Genomic DNA, 15857 nt, shown 5'->3' on the forward strand with positions numbered 1-15857 from the left:
AGGAGATTCATACAGTGACTGCAAACTGGAGACTGTACAAGAGTGCTCTGGCACGGCTGAGGTTTGACTTTGTGTAGAAAGCTGAAGAGACCAACAAGACTACTTAGAGCCCCACAGAATGTAACACAGAGAAGAACACGTGATAAACTGACCCTAAACCTTAATTTTTTTCTTGACAGCTACACCCTATCCTATGCCGCTTTGACTTTGAAGCAAACGAGCCGACTTCCGGTTTTGCTCTGACGGTGTAAGTAAAGATGCATAGTGCGCATGCTCCGGTCAGAACTCCGTCTACAGCTTCCTTCTTTTTCCACTCTCACTAACCTTTGGTGTTTTCTGACCCTAAATGCCGTAAATATCACTGAAATTCGTGTGCTTTTCGCACCCGTGATATGTATTTATATTCATTACATTCTATCAATGCCCGTTTTTGAATTGAAAGTGATATTAAACGCATGACAAGTGTTTCTTTGTATCATTCTGATCGTCCCCTGTCGGGGGCCTCTCTTCCGGTTCCTCTTCGTCACTGCCAGACGGTTCTGATTGGATTCACGCTGCAAGGCAGAAAATGAATACAGTGACACCAGATAACACCTCGAGCAGCTTATTGTAACCGTCCCATTAGACGCGCTGCTCTCTATCTCGTGTTAAGACCAGCATGAATAAGCTGTGTGTGTTTACATATTGTCCAGTGAGCTGACAGGGTGCTCAGATGGTTTCATCTCAGTAGCTAACGCTAGCTTTGCGCAGCCGCTGCCTGTGGCCCGTCCTGGCTGCAGCGCTGAAGCGACAGGCTCGTGTTAATAAGGTAAATGACAAATCCTCTTTCATAAACAACCCTCTTTAATTGATAACTGCTCACAACATTGCCGTGACACGGATCGGGGTAGCTCAGCTTGTGTGCTTAACAAGTAGGCGGTGCAGCTAAGTCACAGTATTCAGCTGATTTGAGGCTCCTTTGCTGACTTGCTCCGTTATCTGGTGAAAAGAACAGCCACCGCTTTAGTGCCATTTACTGGCCGATTATTTGGCAGTGCTCTAAAGGGCCTGTTATGCACGTACACACAGAGGTTCAAACCCTGAGGCAAATATGCGATGTCGTTTAATAACCAGCTGCACCTTCATGCGTCTTCATCTTATGACATAAACAAGCAATTTTGATTTGTGATTTATAAATCCCTGCACATTAACTGTTCCTTTGCAGCCATGCTTGCAGAAATCTGTTGTTGTCTATTTTTTATTTGTTTTCACCTTATACCATAATACATTGAATTGTGGTAATATTAACAGTGTTTGTGTGCTTCACCCCAGACTCTGCACCATGAATCTGTTCCGTCTGGTTTGCCGCCACAAAACGGCTCTGGTCATTGGCACTGTCTGCAGTTTTGCTGTAGTCCTAGTCTTCCTGGCCAAATGTACATCCGAAACCCTGAAACAGGGTCACTCAGATCCTCCGGGCTTTGCCCCCCACGGTAATGATTTGCAGCCCCGTTCAGAGCAGCATAACGCTCCCCCCATGACTAAAAGCTTATCAGCATTCCTCGTGGTCCTCATCACAACAGGACCCAAGTACACAGAACGCAGGAGCATCATCCGCAGTACCTGGCTTGCCAAGCGAGACTCTGATGTTCTGGCCATGTTTGTGGTCGGGACTCAAGGCCTTTTGAGTGAGGACCTTCAGAATCTGAACACAGAGCAAGGGAGGCACAAAGACTTGCTCTTGCTTCCTGATTTGCAAGATTCTTATGAGAACTTAACTCTCAAGCTGCTCCACATGTACTCCTGGCTGGACCAGAACGTGGACTTCAAGTTCGTCTTCAAAGCGGACGATGACACATTTGCCCGCTTGGACCTCCTTAAAGATGAGCTGAAGGGCAAAGAGCCCAACCGTTTATACTGGGGCTTCTTCTCAGGGAGAGGCCGGGTGAAAACAGCTGGGAAGTGGCGCGAAAGCTCTTGGGAGCTTTGTGACTACTACCTACCCTACGCGCTGGGCGGCGGTTACATTCTCTCGGCTGACCTGATCCAATACGTGCATCTCAATGCAGGCTACTTCAAGACGTGGCAGAGTGAGGATGTGTCACTGGGCGCCTGGCTGGCTCCGGTAGATGTACGGCGGACGCACGATCCACGCTTTGACACGGAGTATAAATCGCGCGGCTGCAACAACAAATACTTGGTGACACATAAGCAGAGCCTTGAGGACATGTTGGAAAAACACCAGACTCTGCAGCGTGACGGCAGACTTTGCAAGGAAGAGGTCAAGCTGCGATTGTCTTATGTGTATGACTGGAGTGTGCCACCCTCACAGTGCTGCCAAAGAAAAGATGGGATTCCATAAATGTTGTCTGTTTCACAAGGCTGACATTTCTTTTCCCTTGTTATTAAGTATTATTCTGTCACGAAAGTTTTTTTTTTAATTCCCCCACAAAATCTCCACTGTTAAGCCATTTAAAGTTGTTTGTCTCGCACTAGAAGTCCCAGCAAAAGCTGTAATGTTTTAAAACCACTGTTCTGTTTGTGAAAACAGAAAAATCACTTTAATATTAGTTGATAATTCGGTGTAATAGCATAGAATAGAATGTGACCTCTGTTTTCACAAACAGACGGAGGTTTTAAATTGAGCTGAAGCTTTTGTTATAAAGTCAAATACGAGTTAAACAACTCCAAATTGTATGACAGTTGAATTTGTGTTGGAAGCCAATCTCGGTCCTGCATCATTAGCACAATGAACCTCACTTTTATCTCCAGTTTACAACAATGGTGGCCTACTTTCTTCCTCTGTCTGTGCTTTATCTGCTGTACGTCCAAGCTTCTTGTTTATTATAACACCACGAGATACTGTATGTTATGTTATTTCAGTATTGTAGATAGTACAGTGAGACAGATGGGAGATTCTTACCCCACCTTGATGTCTAATATTTTTTCTCGTCCTCTTATGTGAAACCGTTTATTTTGTATTTTATTTATTGTTAACTTATTGCGCGGCAAACACATGGCACTGGAAGAGCTTTTAGACAAAAGCGCAGTGGATCCGGTGTGGATACCGTTTTTACTGCTAAACGCGCGTTGGGCAAATGTTTGACAGAGTCGGTGGAAAACTGTTTGCTTTTTGAACGAAATGCTCTTGTTTACAGTACTCAAAGTGTTTTGAGCGAATTTAAACGTACAAAGAACGTGCGAGAGAGAATGGTTAAATGCATTTTATGCAGCCTTCCTTCTTAATCCATATAGTGGGGCCTATGCGAGTAGTCTGTGATGTTACCAACGCGGCCAATGCAGCAGTCGCACTGTAGAGTTGAGGTCTGTGCATTGACTGTGCGGAGAGATCAAGTTACTCGTGAATGTTTGCGAGCAGCACACCCAGCACTTTGTGGCTTTTTAAAAAAATTCCGATAATCATTCTTTATTGATTATTTGTCTTTTGTGATGTGAGGCTCTCCAACCTTGAACTCTCCCCCTGATGTCTCTAGCTGTGTCTTAAAACTTGTAAAACTGTGTGCAGCAGCTTTGATTAAAGAGTTTTCTGGAGCTCAAATAGTACTACTCTTTTAACAATACTGTTTTTTTTTTTGTGTGTGTGACCGCTGTTATATTTGTGCGAACGACGACGTGTCGCTTTCCTCACAAACAGATTCAGGTTCAATTTAAATTGGGTTGCTGTGACTGGAGTCATACACGCCAAGCCCCAACAGATGTTTTAATACAGTTTTTAAATGCATTCATGTTACTTTAAAGCATCTGTGTCTTTTGAAAAAGAGGAGTTGTAGCCAAAGACACCCCTGCTATGAAAGACTCAACAAAAGGAAAAGTTGCTCCTGAGAGGACTGGATGATAATATGACACTACAAAATGCAGCGACTCATCAAAAATGCAGTCATATTTAGCCAAGGGTCCTCTTGTAAAGAGAAACCTTTTGGCTATATGTCTTGTAACACACATTTGAAGGAAATGTTTAAAGCATAGTTTTAAATTTTGAAATGGTCTCCTAATTATTCATTTTGGCCCCAAAGCAGAGTTCAAACAAAGGCTTGAAAATGTTGATAATCACACGTGACACGTATGAAAATGATGCTTCTTTTTTTCAACTGATCAAGCCAAGAGTATATTGTCATATCTACAGTGTTTTATTTGCCCATATGCTCTGGAAGGACTTGGGAGGAATTCGGGATACACCTCAAGGTTCGTCTCACACGAACAAACTCTGGCACATTTTTCAGGCTTTCAGTCCTCTTCCTGTGCTCCAGCTCGTACTGCAAGACAGGAGACATCAGGTTTTGGGCATACTCCTTAACAAAATCTTATACGTATGTATGTATATATAGAGTACATTATCACATAATTTCCTGTTCATTTTATCGACTTTTTCTTTTTTAGAACTATCATACTTACACTCTGTGTTCTCTGCTGTCTTGCGCGCAGCTTCATTTCTAAGTCAGAGGGAGGGGAGAGAGCCAGCTCCCGTTTCTGCTCTCTCCTTTTGTGTTCCAGCACGCGTTGCAGCTCCGGCTTTCTTCGCGGCAGGACACCTCTGAGGACACAACCAAACACAGAGAGATGGAATGTATTTCTAGATTAGAAGTAATAACCAGAAGTGCGAGGATACTTTGTCCCTGAGGTGCTGCCGATCAACTGTTTCAAATTAGATGTGATTAGTTAGGAAAACCCTAAATTGCCTGTACAATTATGTGCATTAAAGATCTACTACAAACCTAAAATATGTGGACAAACCACTCTTAACGTAGCCGACACCTCGCACTGTTGTGTACAACAACAAAAGGAGAAATCAGCAGTGATGTTTTGGATGGTGCTGCACCTTTGACTCGGTCAGCGTTAAACACCACCTGAGCATATTGCTTATTTGCGGTCACAACCTCGGTCAGCTGGACCGGGAAGGTCTAAGAGGATTCGTCAGCTGAGGGAGGGGGTGGCAGTTAGAAAGAAGACAAAGAGAACTATCACTACTTTTTGACTGCACTTATGACAGAAAAAATACATAATTAGCAGCAAAAAAGAAAAGAAGACAAGGGGTCACTTAGATAATAACAGAAAAAACATTAACAAAACCTGCTATAAAAATTAAGATCATACATCTTTATGGATTTCCATCTTCTACGATGACTTAAGGTTTAAAATTCCCTGATAGATGTTGATACCTAATGTGACATTATCTGCACGTGAACAGCATGAACCTTTGACCGGAACACGGCCAAGCAAACACAAGGCTTCATGTTTTCTTACCGTCTGCAACAGAATAGCAGCTCCTGATGAAGAGCTCTGAGTTGGAGAGAGGCCAGCATGGGATTTATCAGCTTTTGTGGTTTGATGAGCTCATCTTCTTCCTGTTGTTGATTTTCGGTCACCTTGTGAGGTGGGATCATCCAGCAGTGATGTCTGTCTGATACGCATACATGGAAGTCAGTGTGTATAACAGCTTGTTTGTAAATAAAAATTAAACTAAATATTGAGATATGACTTTCATTGCTTTTTTTTTTTTCTTTTAAAAATTCATTGAGGCACAATGAACTGGACTGATCTCTGATTCAATCTTACCTCTTCTGTTTCTGTGGCCCATCTTTTGTGACACCTAAATGAACACCAGGAGTTAGTCAATACCATTTGGAATATGAACAAAACTGACTTGAATACACGTACATCTACACAGACGGTCCTTCCATCAATATGTATGAAAAACAATCAAATTAGATACTGCATTTATTATCGTCAACGGGTACAAGTATGACAAGAAAAAAAGCAAACGCTGCTTTCTTCAAAATAACTTGTAAACATTAAATGTCTTCAGGGATGATGATGGTACACCGACTTTTTTTGTATTCATCACGATCAGTCGAAACAGTCAGGATGTTAAACTTAAAAAATAAAGCAAGTTTAAACTGCTGCAGAATAGTTGGACCCTGAAAACCGAGTCCATCATATGCCCACCTTTTTTATTCAGACCTCATAACTTCTCTGTTTGGTTAGAAACGTTTGTCCTTATTTCCCCACCAAACAGCTCGGAAGCGTGTATAATCAAAATAATCTTACCTGTGTGCTCTGGTAGAGACGCATTGTTCAGAAAAAAAAGAGATTCCACAGGTAGAGTGCAAAAGGTAGAGTGGTCTGTCCCCCACAGAAACAAATGCAGTAGGAGAGGCTGTCTGCACAGTGAGCTGCGGCTACACTGAGGCTGATCGGAGCAGGTGTGCCACACTGAACTCTGATCAAATCTCATTACTTGTCTTACGACTCTTTGTTCCACATTTGTTCCCTTTAGAGGAGAAACGTCTGTTGTCTCTGAGCAGCAGCATATGTAGAGATTAGGATTATCTAATGTAACTATGTGGATAATGCACTTGGAAGACTGCTATCAAAACAAATGGGGCTTTTGTTTCACTGCTTTGCAGAGGAATGTAGAATATTTGTATGTTATATTAACTTTATCCTTTCTGCATTTCTCTGTTTTGTTTATTCATTACTGAATAACACACTTTTGTTCTAATTTCTTTAGCTAAATAGGACACCTCACTTATCAGAAACAGAAAACTCACTCAAACCTCATTCTGAATAAAATGAAAAATCTGAGTTTGGTTTTTATGCTTCGTTATATACAGGATTACTCATTTGTTTCAGATACATTCTACTAATAGTATAAACTTGTTTCTAAAAAAGTTGGCACGTGAGTGTAAAAACCTTTCAATGATTTGCCCATTTTTAAAAGCCTGTATTCAATTAAATTGTAATTCAAACACAAAAAATTAAACAGTAAAAAGCGCTTTTATTGTGTTTTTAAATTTTTTTTTAAAGAAGCTCATTTTTACACAAAAGAAACACAGTTTTATTAAAATAGGCATTGGCTGGTGGAAGCCTGTTTAAATGAAGACCATGTGAAATAAGATTTGTTACTGTCATATCACATTCTCCTCTTACATGGCTCTGCAGTGAAAGAGTTTAGGTGCTAATCTGGCCCGCCTGTGGTTCACACCCGTTGAGAACATTTACCACATTATGAAACAAAACAAAATAAGACCCAAAAGGCTGTGAACTGTAGAGCTGGTGAAATTGTATGTCTAACAAGAACAGGGGAATTTTTAGAGGTTCAGCAATTAGTTGCCTAACATTCAGTTTTTATCTACATTTTACACAAGTTCACAAGTTTACTCATGGAAATAGGGTTGTAGTTTATTTTTTTTTTTTTTACCAACTGATGGAAAGTCACATTTCAGTACATTATGAATTAGTGGCCAAATATTTCATGGTGTTGCATGAAAAAGATCCTATATAGATCTAGACTGACTTTAAACATATTCGTGGGTTGAGAAAGTATATGCAATAAAAGAGTGATATACCTGAAATTCAACTTTTGTACACGTATCTTTAGAAGTTTGTGGATACATTTACACGTCAGAGAGCTGTAACGCTATATTCCAATAGATGGCAGTAATGTCAGCTGGACAACAACATCAACAACAAGTATGGAACCTAGAAGAAGAGTGTAAACCAGGGAAGAGAAAGTATACTATGGATTGTTAATGTAGAAGAAGTAACAGTCATATAACATCGTCGAAAAGTAAACTGCAGATATGACCAATGGTAGGTTTACGGCTTCATCTGACAAGCTTGCGGCAGCAGAACAGGACATTTAAGTTGGGCTACTTCTGTGGAAGAGCTAGTTGAGGCTAGCTTAGCTGTAGACGTGGCTCTGGGTTGTATTATCTTTCTATCTTTTGTCCAGCTCAAGCCAAGGTTTTTCATTAAATAACTTCGAATAGTTAACATAGAGACAAACTGGAGCATGTGCTCAGGTTGTGGATATGGTCCATTGAAACTGACCTTCTACCTAACCTCTTGGTTTATTGTTAAGATGAAGTGCAAATGTATGTTTAAAATCACCACCAATGTTACAACAATGTCCTCCTGTCTTTGGTGTCCTGTTCCAAAGTGTACTCTTTTGACGGCATCCTGGTGTTTGGGCTGCTGTTCATCTGCACGTGTGCATACCTCAAAAAGGTACCTCGCCTCAACAACTGGCTGCTGTCTGAGAAGAAAGGAGTGTGGGGTGTCTTCTACAAAGGTAAACAAGAAGTAAAAGACAATCTAATGGCTCAGCACAACACGTGTCTCTGTTTTGCAGCTGTTTCGCTCTTTATGTCCTTAAGATGTCAGTTTATGGAATATGTTCTGTGCGCCTGCACAGTGGATATTTAAACTAAACAATGACTGAGCAGGTATCTATCAGTGGTTTAAAAGATAGATAAACTTAAGGAAGCAGTCATTTGTCAGTCGGTAAATGTCTCATAGACTATACAGTTACTGCTGAGCTTACTGTTTTGTATCTCATGTTTAATATTATAGGCAGTGTAACAAAATTAGATAAAGTACAACGTTATTGTGCTAATTATCTGAAAGAACATATACATCAGCATGATAAAGTACTATTGTTTTTATTCATCTTTATTTATTAATATTATTTTTTAATCCTGTATTGATTTTACTCAATTTTCCAAAGAGTAATCTCACATACCCAGATGTGTTTTTTTTTAGAGCATTTACAGTGATCCTTTGGAGTGCAAAGTCAGGGATGTAGCCACAGTGCCCCAGAAAAATACTCTCAGAGGGTCACTTGTTATGGTGGAACCAGTGGGCAAACATTCTGCCTCAAATTACATTTGTGGATCTGTCACAATGAATAAGCAGCACTTAACAGCCCTGAATGTTATTTATGTATGTACAGTGTTGTTTCACCTTCTTTTCCTATGTTTTATCTGTTAGTTGCTGACCAGTTTTCTTCACTCATACAATCTCTCATCCTCAGCTGCCATAATTGGAACGAGGCTTCACCTTGCCATGGCATTTTCCTGCGTGACCATGGCGTTCTACATTGTTTTCTTGAAATGATACTCTGTCTAGATGGCTGCAGTCTGGGGATGGACTCAACTCCGTGGTCATTTGTTAATCCTTGTTGTGGGACACCACTTAGATTATATGACCGATGAAACCCTGCTGGGCCTGTGGACTCTGTATGTCGAGCCAGTGCTGCCCCCGTCTGGTGACTGGATTAATAAATCCCTCCTGAATAATACACTATATTCACTCAGTCATCCAAATAATTAAATTCAGGTTTTCCAATCACTTCAATGGCCACAGGTGTATAAATTCAAGCACCTAGACATTCAGACTCTTTCCACAAATATTTGTGAAAGAATGGGTCGCTCTTAGGAGCTCAGTGAATTGCAGTGTGGTACCGTGATAGGATGCCACCTGTGCAACAAGTCCAGTCGTGAAATCTCCTCAATTCTAAATATTCTACAGTCAACTGTCAGTGGTATTATAACAAAGTGGAAGCGATTGGGAACGACAGCAACTCAGCCATGAAGTGGTAGGCCACGTAAAACTACAGCGCGGGGTCAGCGGATGCTGAAGAGCATAGTGCGCAGAGGTCGCCAACTTTAGGCAGAGTCAATCGCTACAGACCTCCAACCTTCATGTGGCCTTCAGATTAGCTCAAGAACAGTGCGTAGAGAGCTTCATGGAATGGGTTTCCATGGCTGAGCAGCTGCATCCAAGCCATACATGACCAAGTGCAATACAAAGCGTTGGATGCAGTGGTGTAAAGCACACCGCCACTGGACTCTAGAGCAGTGGAGACGTGTTCTCTGGAGTGACGAATCACGCTTCTCCATCTAGCAATCTGATGGACGAGTCTGGGTTTGGCGGTTGCCAGGAGAACAGTATTTGCCTGACTGCGTTGTGCCAAGTGTAAAGTTTGGTGGAGGGGGGGGGATTATGGTGTGGGGTTGTTTTTCAGGAGCTGGGCTTGGCCCCTTAGTTCCAGTGAAAGGAACTCTGAATGCTTCAGCATACCAAGAGGTTTTGGACAATTTCATGCTCCCAACTTTGTGGAAACATTTTGGGGATGTCCCCTTCCTGTTCCAACATGGCTGCGCACCAGTGCACTAAAGCAAGGTCCACAAAGACATGTATGAGCCAGTTTGGCGTGGAAGAACTCAAGTGGCCTGCACAGAGTCCTGACCTCAACCCGATAGAACACCTTTGGGATGAATCAGAGCGGAGACTGCGAGCCAGGCCTTCTCATCCAACATCAGCGTCTGACCTCACAAATGCGCTTCTGGAACAATGGTCAAATATTCCTATGAACAAACTCCTGAACATTGAGGAAACCTTTCCCAGAAGAGTTGAAGCTGTTATAATTGCAAAAGGTGGGCTGACATCATATTAAATCCTATGGATTAAGAATGGGATGTCCCTTAAGTTCATGTAAAGACAGGTGAGCAAATACTTTTGGCAATAGAGTGTATGTGTGCGCTCCTGACATGAAGGGCATAGTGAATCTAAAGTACAGTTATTACAATTGAGGGAACCTGCTGGTTTGCATGTTATTGTTCTGTTGTTGGTTAATGCTGTTTCCCGTCTTTATATTCGCCGCATGATTATTTATATTGAAAGATTTCTTTTAAAAATTAATTGAGACAATGAACTGGACTGCTCTCTGATTCAATCTTACCTCTTCTGTTTCTGTGGACCATCTTTTGTGACACCTAAATGAATACCAGGAGTTAGTCAATGCCATTTGGAATATGAACAAAACTGACTTGAACACACGTACATCAATAAAGATGGTCCTTTCATCCATATGTATAAAAAACAATCAAATTAGATACTGCTGTATGATGGTATCAGCTCATTGAAGTGTGGGTGGAAGCTCACTTTAATCCTCATCCTTCCCTCTGCTGCTGCCAGCGCTGTGTCCAGGTGCAGAGTTCTAACAGAGGCCAGCATTTGTCACCTGTTTCTTCATTGTCTCTTCAGTGTCCACTTCTAGGTGTTGCCTTCATCTGGTTTTGCCACATTCTGAATAAAAATCGGAGTCTGGTTTTTATGCTTCGATATACAGGAATACTCATTTGTTTCTGATACAGTCTACTAATAGTATAAACCTGTTTCTAAAAAAGTTGGCATGTGAGTGTAAAAACACTTCAAAGATTTGCTAACCTCTAAAAGCCTGTATTCAATTAAATTATAATTCAAACACAACGTATTAAACAGTAAAAAGCGCTTTTATAGTGTTTTTTTTTTTAAAGAAGCTCATTTTTACACAAAAGAAACACAATTTTATTAAAATAGGCATTGGCTGGTGGAAGCTTGTTTAAGTGAAGACCTGAATTGTGAAATAAGATTTGTTACTGTCATATCACATTCTCCTCTTACATGGCTCTGCAGTGAAAGAGTCTAGGTGCTAATCTGGCCCGCCTGTGGTTCACACCCGTTGAGAACATTTACCACATTATGAAACAAAACAAAAAGACCCAAAAGGCTGTGAACTGGTGAGCTGAAGAAATTGTATGTCTGACAAGAACAGGGGAATTTTTAGAGGTTCAGCAATTAGTTGCCTAACATTCAGTTTTTATCTACATTTTACACAAGTTCACAAGTTTACTCATGGAAATAGGGTTGTAGTTTTTTTTTTCTTTTTTACCAACTGATGGAAAGTCACATTTCAGTACATTATGAATTAGTGGCCAAATATTTCATGGTGTTGCATGAAAAAGATCATATATAGATCTAGACTGACTTTAAACATATTCGTGGGTTGAGAAAGTATATGCAATAAAAGAGTGATATACCTGAAATTCAACTTTTGTACACGTATCTTTAGAAGTTTGTGGATACATTTACACGTCAGAGAGCTGAAACGCTATATTCCAATAGATGGCAGTAATGTCAGCTGGACAACAACATCAACAACAAGTATGGAACCTAGAAGAAGAGTGTAAACCAGGGAAAAGGAAACGTCAACCCAGTACTGCGGTGCAGGCTTCATGACAGTACATTTTTACTTTAAAGTATATAATGGATTGTTAATGTTGAAAGAGTAACAGTCATATAACATCGTCGAAAAGTAAACTGCAGATATGACCAATGGTAGGTGTACGGCTTCGTCTGACAAGCTTGCGGCAGCAGAACAGGACATTTAAGTTGGGCTACTTATCTGGAAGAGCTAGTTGAGGCTAGCTTAGCTGTAGACTTAGCCCTGGGTTGTATTATCTTTCTGTTAAAAAAATAAAATAAATTAGTTTAGCTCGCTGGCAACGTAATGTCATTCGATTGTTAACATTGATAGATAAAATGATAAGCTTGCCGTGTTTGCTATACAACTTGAATCTCGTGTCTTTCGACCACAGAGCTGTTTGCTAACTAGCACTTGACTAATGCAGCTAATACCAAATATATCAAGAGAGACCACAACTGTATTCGAACAAAACAGGAAAAATTGGTCGCCAGTGCCAGAGGGTACCTCTTAAAGTATCCAGTCTTTCCGAAGAGAGTAAAGTTTTTGTGATATTGTAAAGGAGATTGTGACATTTCCCTTACCTAACTTAAAAACGTACAGTGCTCCAACTCATTGAAACTAAAAAGACTCAACGATACAGCCTGCAAAATAACGTCGAAGGGGAAGTCCAGCTCAAGCCAAGGTTTTTCATTAAATAACTTTGAATAGTTAACATGGATACAAACTGGAGCATTCGCTCAGGTTGTGGATATGGTCCATTGAAACTGACCTTCTACCTAACCTCTTGGTTTATTGTTAAGATGAAGTGCAAATGTATGTTTAAAATCACTACCAATATTACAACAATGTCCTCCTGTCTTTGGTGTCCTGTTCCAAAGTGTACTCTTTTGACGGCATCCTGGTGTTTGGGCTGCTGTTCATCTGCACGTGTGCATACCTCAAAAAGGTACCTCGCCTCAACAACTGGCTGCTGTCTGAGAAGAAAGGAGTGTGGGGTGTCTTCTACAAAGGTAAACAAGAAGTAAAAGACAATCTAATGGCTCAGCACAACACGTGTCTCTGTTTTGCAGCTGTTGCGCTCTTTATGTCCTTAAGATGTCACTTTGTGGAATATGTTCTGTGCGCCTGCACAGTGGATATTTAAACTAAACAATGACTGAGCAGGTATCTATCAGTGGTTTAAAAGATAGATAAACTTAAGGAAGCAGTCATTTGTCAGTCGGTAAATGTCTCATAGACTATACAGTTACTGCTGAGCTTACTGTTTTGTATCTCATGTTTAATATTATAGGCAGTGTAACAAAATTAGATAAAGTACAATGTTATTGTGCTAAATAAGCAACCATTTAACAGGATTACACCAGCTGAGAAAAAAGCCAAAAATGAATGCTGCTTAATGGAATGTCACATATGTATTGATGGTTTGAGAGATATTATAATTATTGCTTTTTTTCTGCCCCAAATCACATTTGTGGATCTGTCACAAGGAATAATCAGCACTTAACAGCCCTGAATGTTATTTATGTATGTACAGTGTTGTTTCACCTTCTTTTCCTATGTTTTATCTGTTAGTTGCTGACCAGTTTACTTCACTCATACAATCTCTCATCCTCAGCTGCCATAATTGGAACGAGGCTTCACCTTGCCATGGCATTTTCCTGCGTGACCATGGCGTTCTACATTGTTTTCTTGAAATGATACTCTGACTGGATGGCTGCAGTCTGGGGATGGACTCAACTCCGTGGTCATTTGTTAATCCTTGTTGTGGGACACCACTTGGATTATATGACCGATGAAACCCTGCTGGGCCTGTGGACTCTGTATGTCGAGCCAGTGCTGCCCCCGTCTGGTGACTGGATTAATAAATCCCTCCTGAATAATACACTATATTCACTCAGCCATCCAAATAATTAAATTCAGGTTTTCCAATCACTTCCATGGCCACAGGTGTATAAATTCAAGCACCTAGACATTCATACTCTTTCCACAAATATTTGTGAAAGAATGGGTCGCTCTTAGGAGCTCAGTGAATTGCAGTGTGGTACCGTGATAGGATGCCACCTGTGCAACAAGTCCAGTCGTGAAATTTCCTCAATTCTAAATATTCTACAGTCAACTATCAGTGGTATTATAACAAAGTGGAAGCGATTGGGAACGACAGCAACTCAGCCATGAAGTGGTAGGCCACGTAAAACTACAGTGCGGGGTCAGCGGATGCTGAAGAGCCTAGTGCGCAGAGGTCGCCAACTTTCTGCAGAGTCAATCGCTACAGACCTCCAACCTTCATGTGGCCTTCAGATTAGCTCAAGAACAGCATGTAGAGAGCTTCATGGAATGGGTTTCCATGGCTGAGCAGCTGCATCCAAGCCATACATGACCAAGTGCAATACAAAGCGTCGGCTGCAGTGGTGTAAAGCACACCGCCACTGGACTCTAGTGCAGTGGAGACGCGTTCTCTGGAGTGACGAATCACGCTTCTCCATCTGGAAATCTGATGGACAATATACTGACATGGCGTAATGAATCTACAGTACAGTTATTACAATTGAGAGAACCCGCTGGTTTGCGTGTCATCGTTCTGTGGTTGGGTAATACTGTTTCCTGTCTTCATCTTCACCGCATGATTATTTATATTGAAGGATGCAGAAAATCGAAGGGCAGAGGCTGCGCTATACATTTTTCCTTTATAAAACCTATAATTACCCTAGCTGTATATATTTGAAAAAAAAAAAAGCTATATAGTTTTGCCAGAGGTTATGTGATCAAACTTTGATAATCAGTTCCAACTGCTCCTCACCATGCTGTTTTGTTTTTTTGTTTCAATTTTCCTGTAAGTGGTGTAGGAAAAGATAAAGCTAATATATAAAGATGTCCTTGTCTAAACCATAAATTGTCTTTATAATCTTTTATCTTTTCTGAACAGTGCTGTTTATCACATTTTAGATAGACATTCAATGTGACACGTTTTTAGTATCACTAATTGGGATGAATGTCACTTTGGTGTCAGAGTGCTTTCAAAATTGCAGAGCATCTCAACAGAGTAATAATTTAATAAGAAGCACATATCAGGTTGGATACCTGTATTCTCCTGCCTGAAGATTTAAATATAATGCCATTTTATACATGTATTGTTTTTTTTTTATTTATCTCTTACACCTTATTTGTATCATTACAAGTAATATACTTTGGCGGGGATAAAATGCAATCCTAAGTAAACTGTTGAACATAAAACTTCTGTCTGTCGTCTTATTCAGCCCAGATGTTTATGCTGTGTTAAGTTGAAACTGTACAGAACACTATTAATAAAGTGCACACCCTATGTCAATTTGTATACAAATCTAGTGTCTTGTAATATGTGTGCAAGGATCAGCTTTGCACATCTGGACAATGCGAACCTGCTTTGTTAGCGGTATTAAATACCTGCCAAGAAGGCTGGATTGAAACCTCACGCTTCTGATTTTGGCCATTTCTGAGCAGTATTTCCTTTCATCGTGTTTGGAGTTGTTGCCTTGATTGAGAATAAATAATCTTGAATCAGGTTTGTGTTTCCTGCAAAATATTAGTGTTTTGCAGCTTTCATTTTCACCCCATGAGCCCTCTAAAGTCTGCTGGAGAGAATTCCCCACATCACTGCCCTTCCCACAACATGCTTCACGGTGCGCGCTGTGCACCACATATCAGACTATTAAACCTCTCAACTTGTTTTTTTTCCCACTTTATTTTTAGACTTCAGTCTCCCGCTTTCTAATAAACTGACCAGATGCCATCCAAGTTCTTGAACCCTATATGCTCTTTTTAATCTTCTGCCCTTAATGCCCCTCCAGCATATATTCAAATTTTTTTTTTCAGGGAAAAAACTGCAGATTTCCAAATGTGTTTGATAAGCAATTATCTATGGAACTGTGGCTTGTTTACCAAACTTCGAGGGACATTCAGTGCTAAGAACACAATGCTGTAATCACACTCAGATATTTTCAGTGTCATTCAGATTTTTTGTCATAGTAGACATTTTCAGTTGTTTTTAAAAAAAATAAAAGTACAGGCAGTG

The 15857-nt window shown here is 40.5% G+C and overlaps 4 protein-coding genes across 4 annotated transcripts; 3 read left to right on the forward strand and 1 right to left on the reverse strand.

The window, feature by feature from the left end:
- Window positions 1-290: 290 nt before the first annotated feature.
- On the forward strand, window positions 291-3538 carry b3galt6 (UDP-Gal:betaGal beta 1,3-galactosyltransferase polypeptide 6). The gene is made up of 2 exons (XM_075460600.1): window positions 291-808; window positions 1312-3538. Exon 2 carries the CDS (start codon window positions 1322-1324, stop codon window positions 2339-2341), a length of 1020 nt encoding a protein of 339 aa, XP_075316715.1. The 5' UTR covers window positions 291-808; window positions 1312-1321; the 3' UTR covers window positions 2342-3538.
- Window positions 3539-3993: 455 nt separating this feature from the next.
- Window positions 3994-5394, reverse strand: LOC142377755 (protein FAM107B). The gene is made up of 3 exons (XM_075462062.1): window positions 5242-5394; window positions 4393-4531; window positions 3994-4253 (listed from the first exon to the last, which is right to left on the reverse strand). The coding sequence occupies exons 1-3, from the start codon at window positions 5379-5381 to the stop codon at window positions 4128-4130; spliced, it is 405 nt and encodes a 134-aa protein (XP_075318177.1). The 5' UTR covers window positions 5382-5394; the 3' UTR covers window positions 3994-4127.
- A 2066-nt stretch (window positions 5395-7460) lies between these two features.
- Window positions 7461-11173, forward strand: LOC142377756 (protein kish-B). The gene is made up of 3 exons (XM_075462063.1): window positions 7461-7590; window positions 7940-8071; window positions 8813-11173. The coding sequence occupies exons 1-3, from the start codon at window positions 7581-7583 to the stop codon at window positions 8893-8895; spliced, it is 225 nt and encodes a 74-aa protein (XP_075318178.1). The 5' UTR covers window positions 7461-7580; the 3' UTR covers window positions 8896-11173.
- Window positions 11174-11773: 600 nt separating this feature from the next.
- On the forward strand, window positions 11774-15040 carry tmem167b (transmembrane protein 167B). Its single transcript, XM_075460607.1, has 3 exons — window positions 11774-11940; window positions 12688-12819; window positions 13425-15040. The coding sequence occupies exons 1-3, from the start codon at window positions 11931-11933 to the stop codon at window positions 13505-13507; spliced, it is 225 nt and encodes a 74-aa protein (XP_075316722.1). The 5' UTR covers window positions 11774-11930; the 3' UTR covers window positions 13508-15040.
- Window positions 15041-15857: the final 817 nt, after the last annotated feature.

Source organism: Odontesthes bonariensis, chromosome 3 (genome assembly GCF_027942865.1).
Source record: "Odontesthes bonariensis isolate fOdoBon6 chromosome 3, fOdoBon6.hap1, whole genome shotgun sequence".
NCBI lineage: Eukaryota > Metazoa > Chordata > Actinopteri > Atheriniformes > Atherinopsidae > Odontesthes > Odontesthes bonariensis.

Coding starts and splice junctions, on each gene's coding strand:
- b3galt6 (XM_075460600.1), top strand. CDS start 1,322: ATGAATCTGTTCCGTCTGGTTTGCCGCCACAAAACGGCTCTGGTCATT.
- LOC142377755 (XM_075462062.1), bottom strand. CDS start 5,381: ATGATCCCACCTCACAAGGTGACCGAAAATCAACAACAGGAAGAAGAT. Junction 4,532..5,241: donor CTGCTATTCTGTTGCAGACG/GTAAGAAAACAT, acceptor TTGTGTCCTCAG/AGGTGTCCTGCCGCGAAGAA. Junction 4,254..4,392: donor GACAGCAGAGAACACAGAGT/GTAAGTATGATA, acceptor CCTGTCTTGCAG/TACGAGCTGGAGCACAGGAA.
- tmem167b (XM_075460607.1), top strand. Junction 12,820..13,424: donor GTGGGGTGTCTTCTACAAAG/GTAAACAAGAAG, acceptor TCTCATCCTCAG/CTGCCATAATTGGAACGAGG.
- LOC142377756 (XM_075462063.1), top strand. Junction 8,072..8,812: donor GTGGGGTGTCTTCTACAAAG/GTAAACAAGAAG, acceptor TCTCATCCTCAG/CTGCCATAATTGGAACGAGG.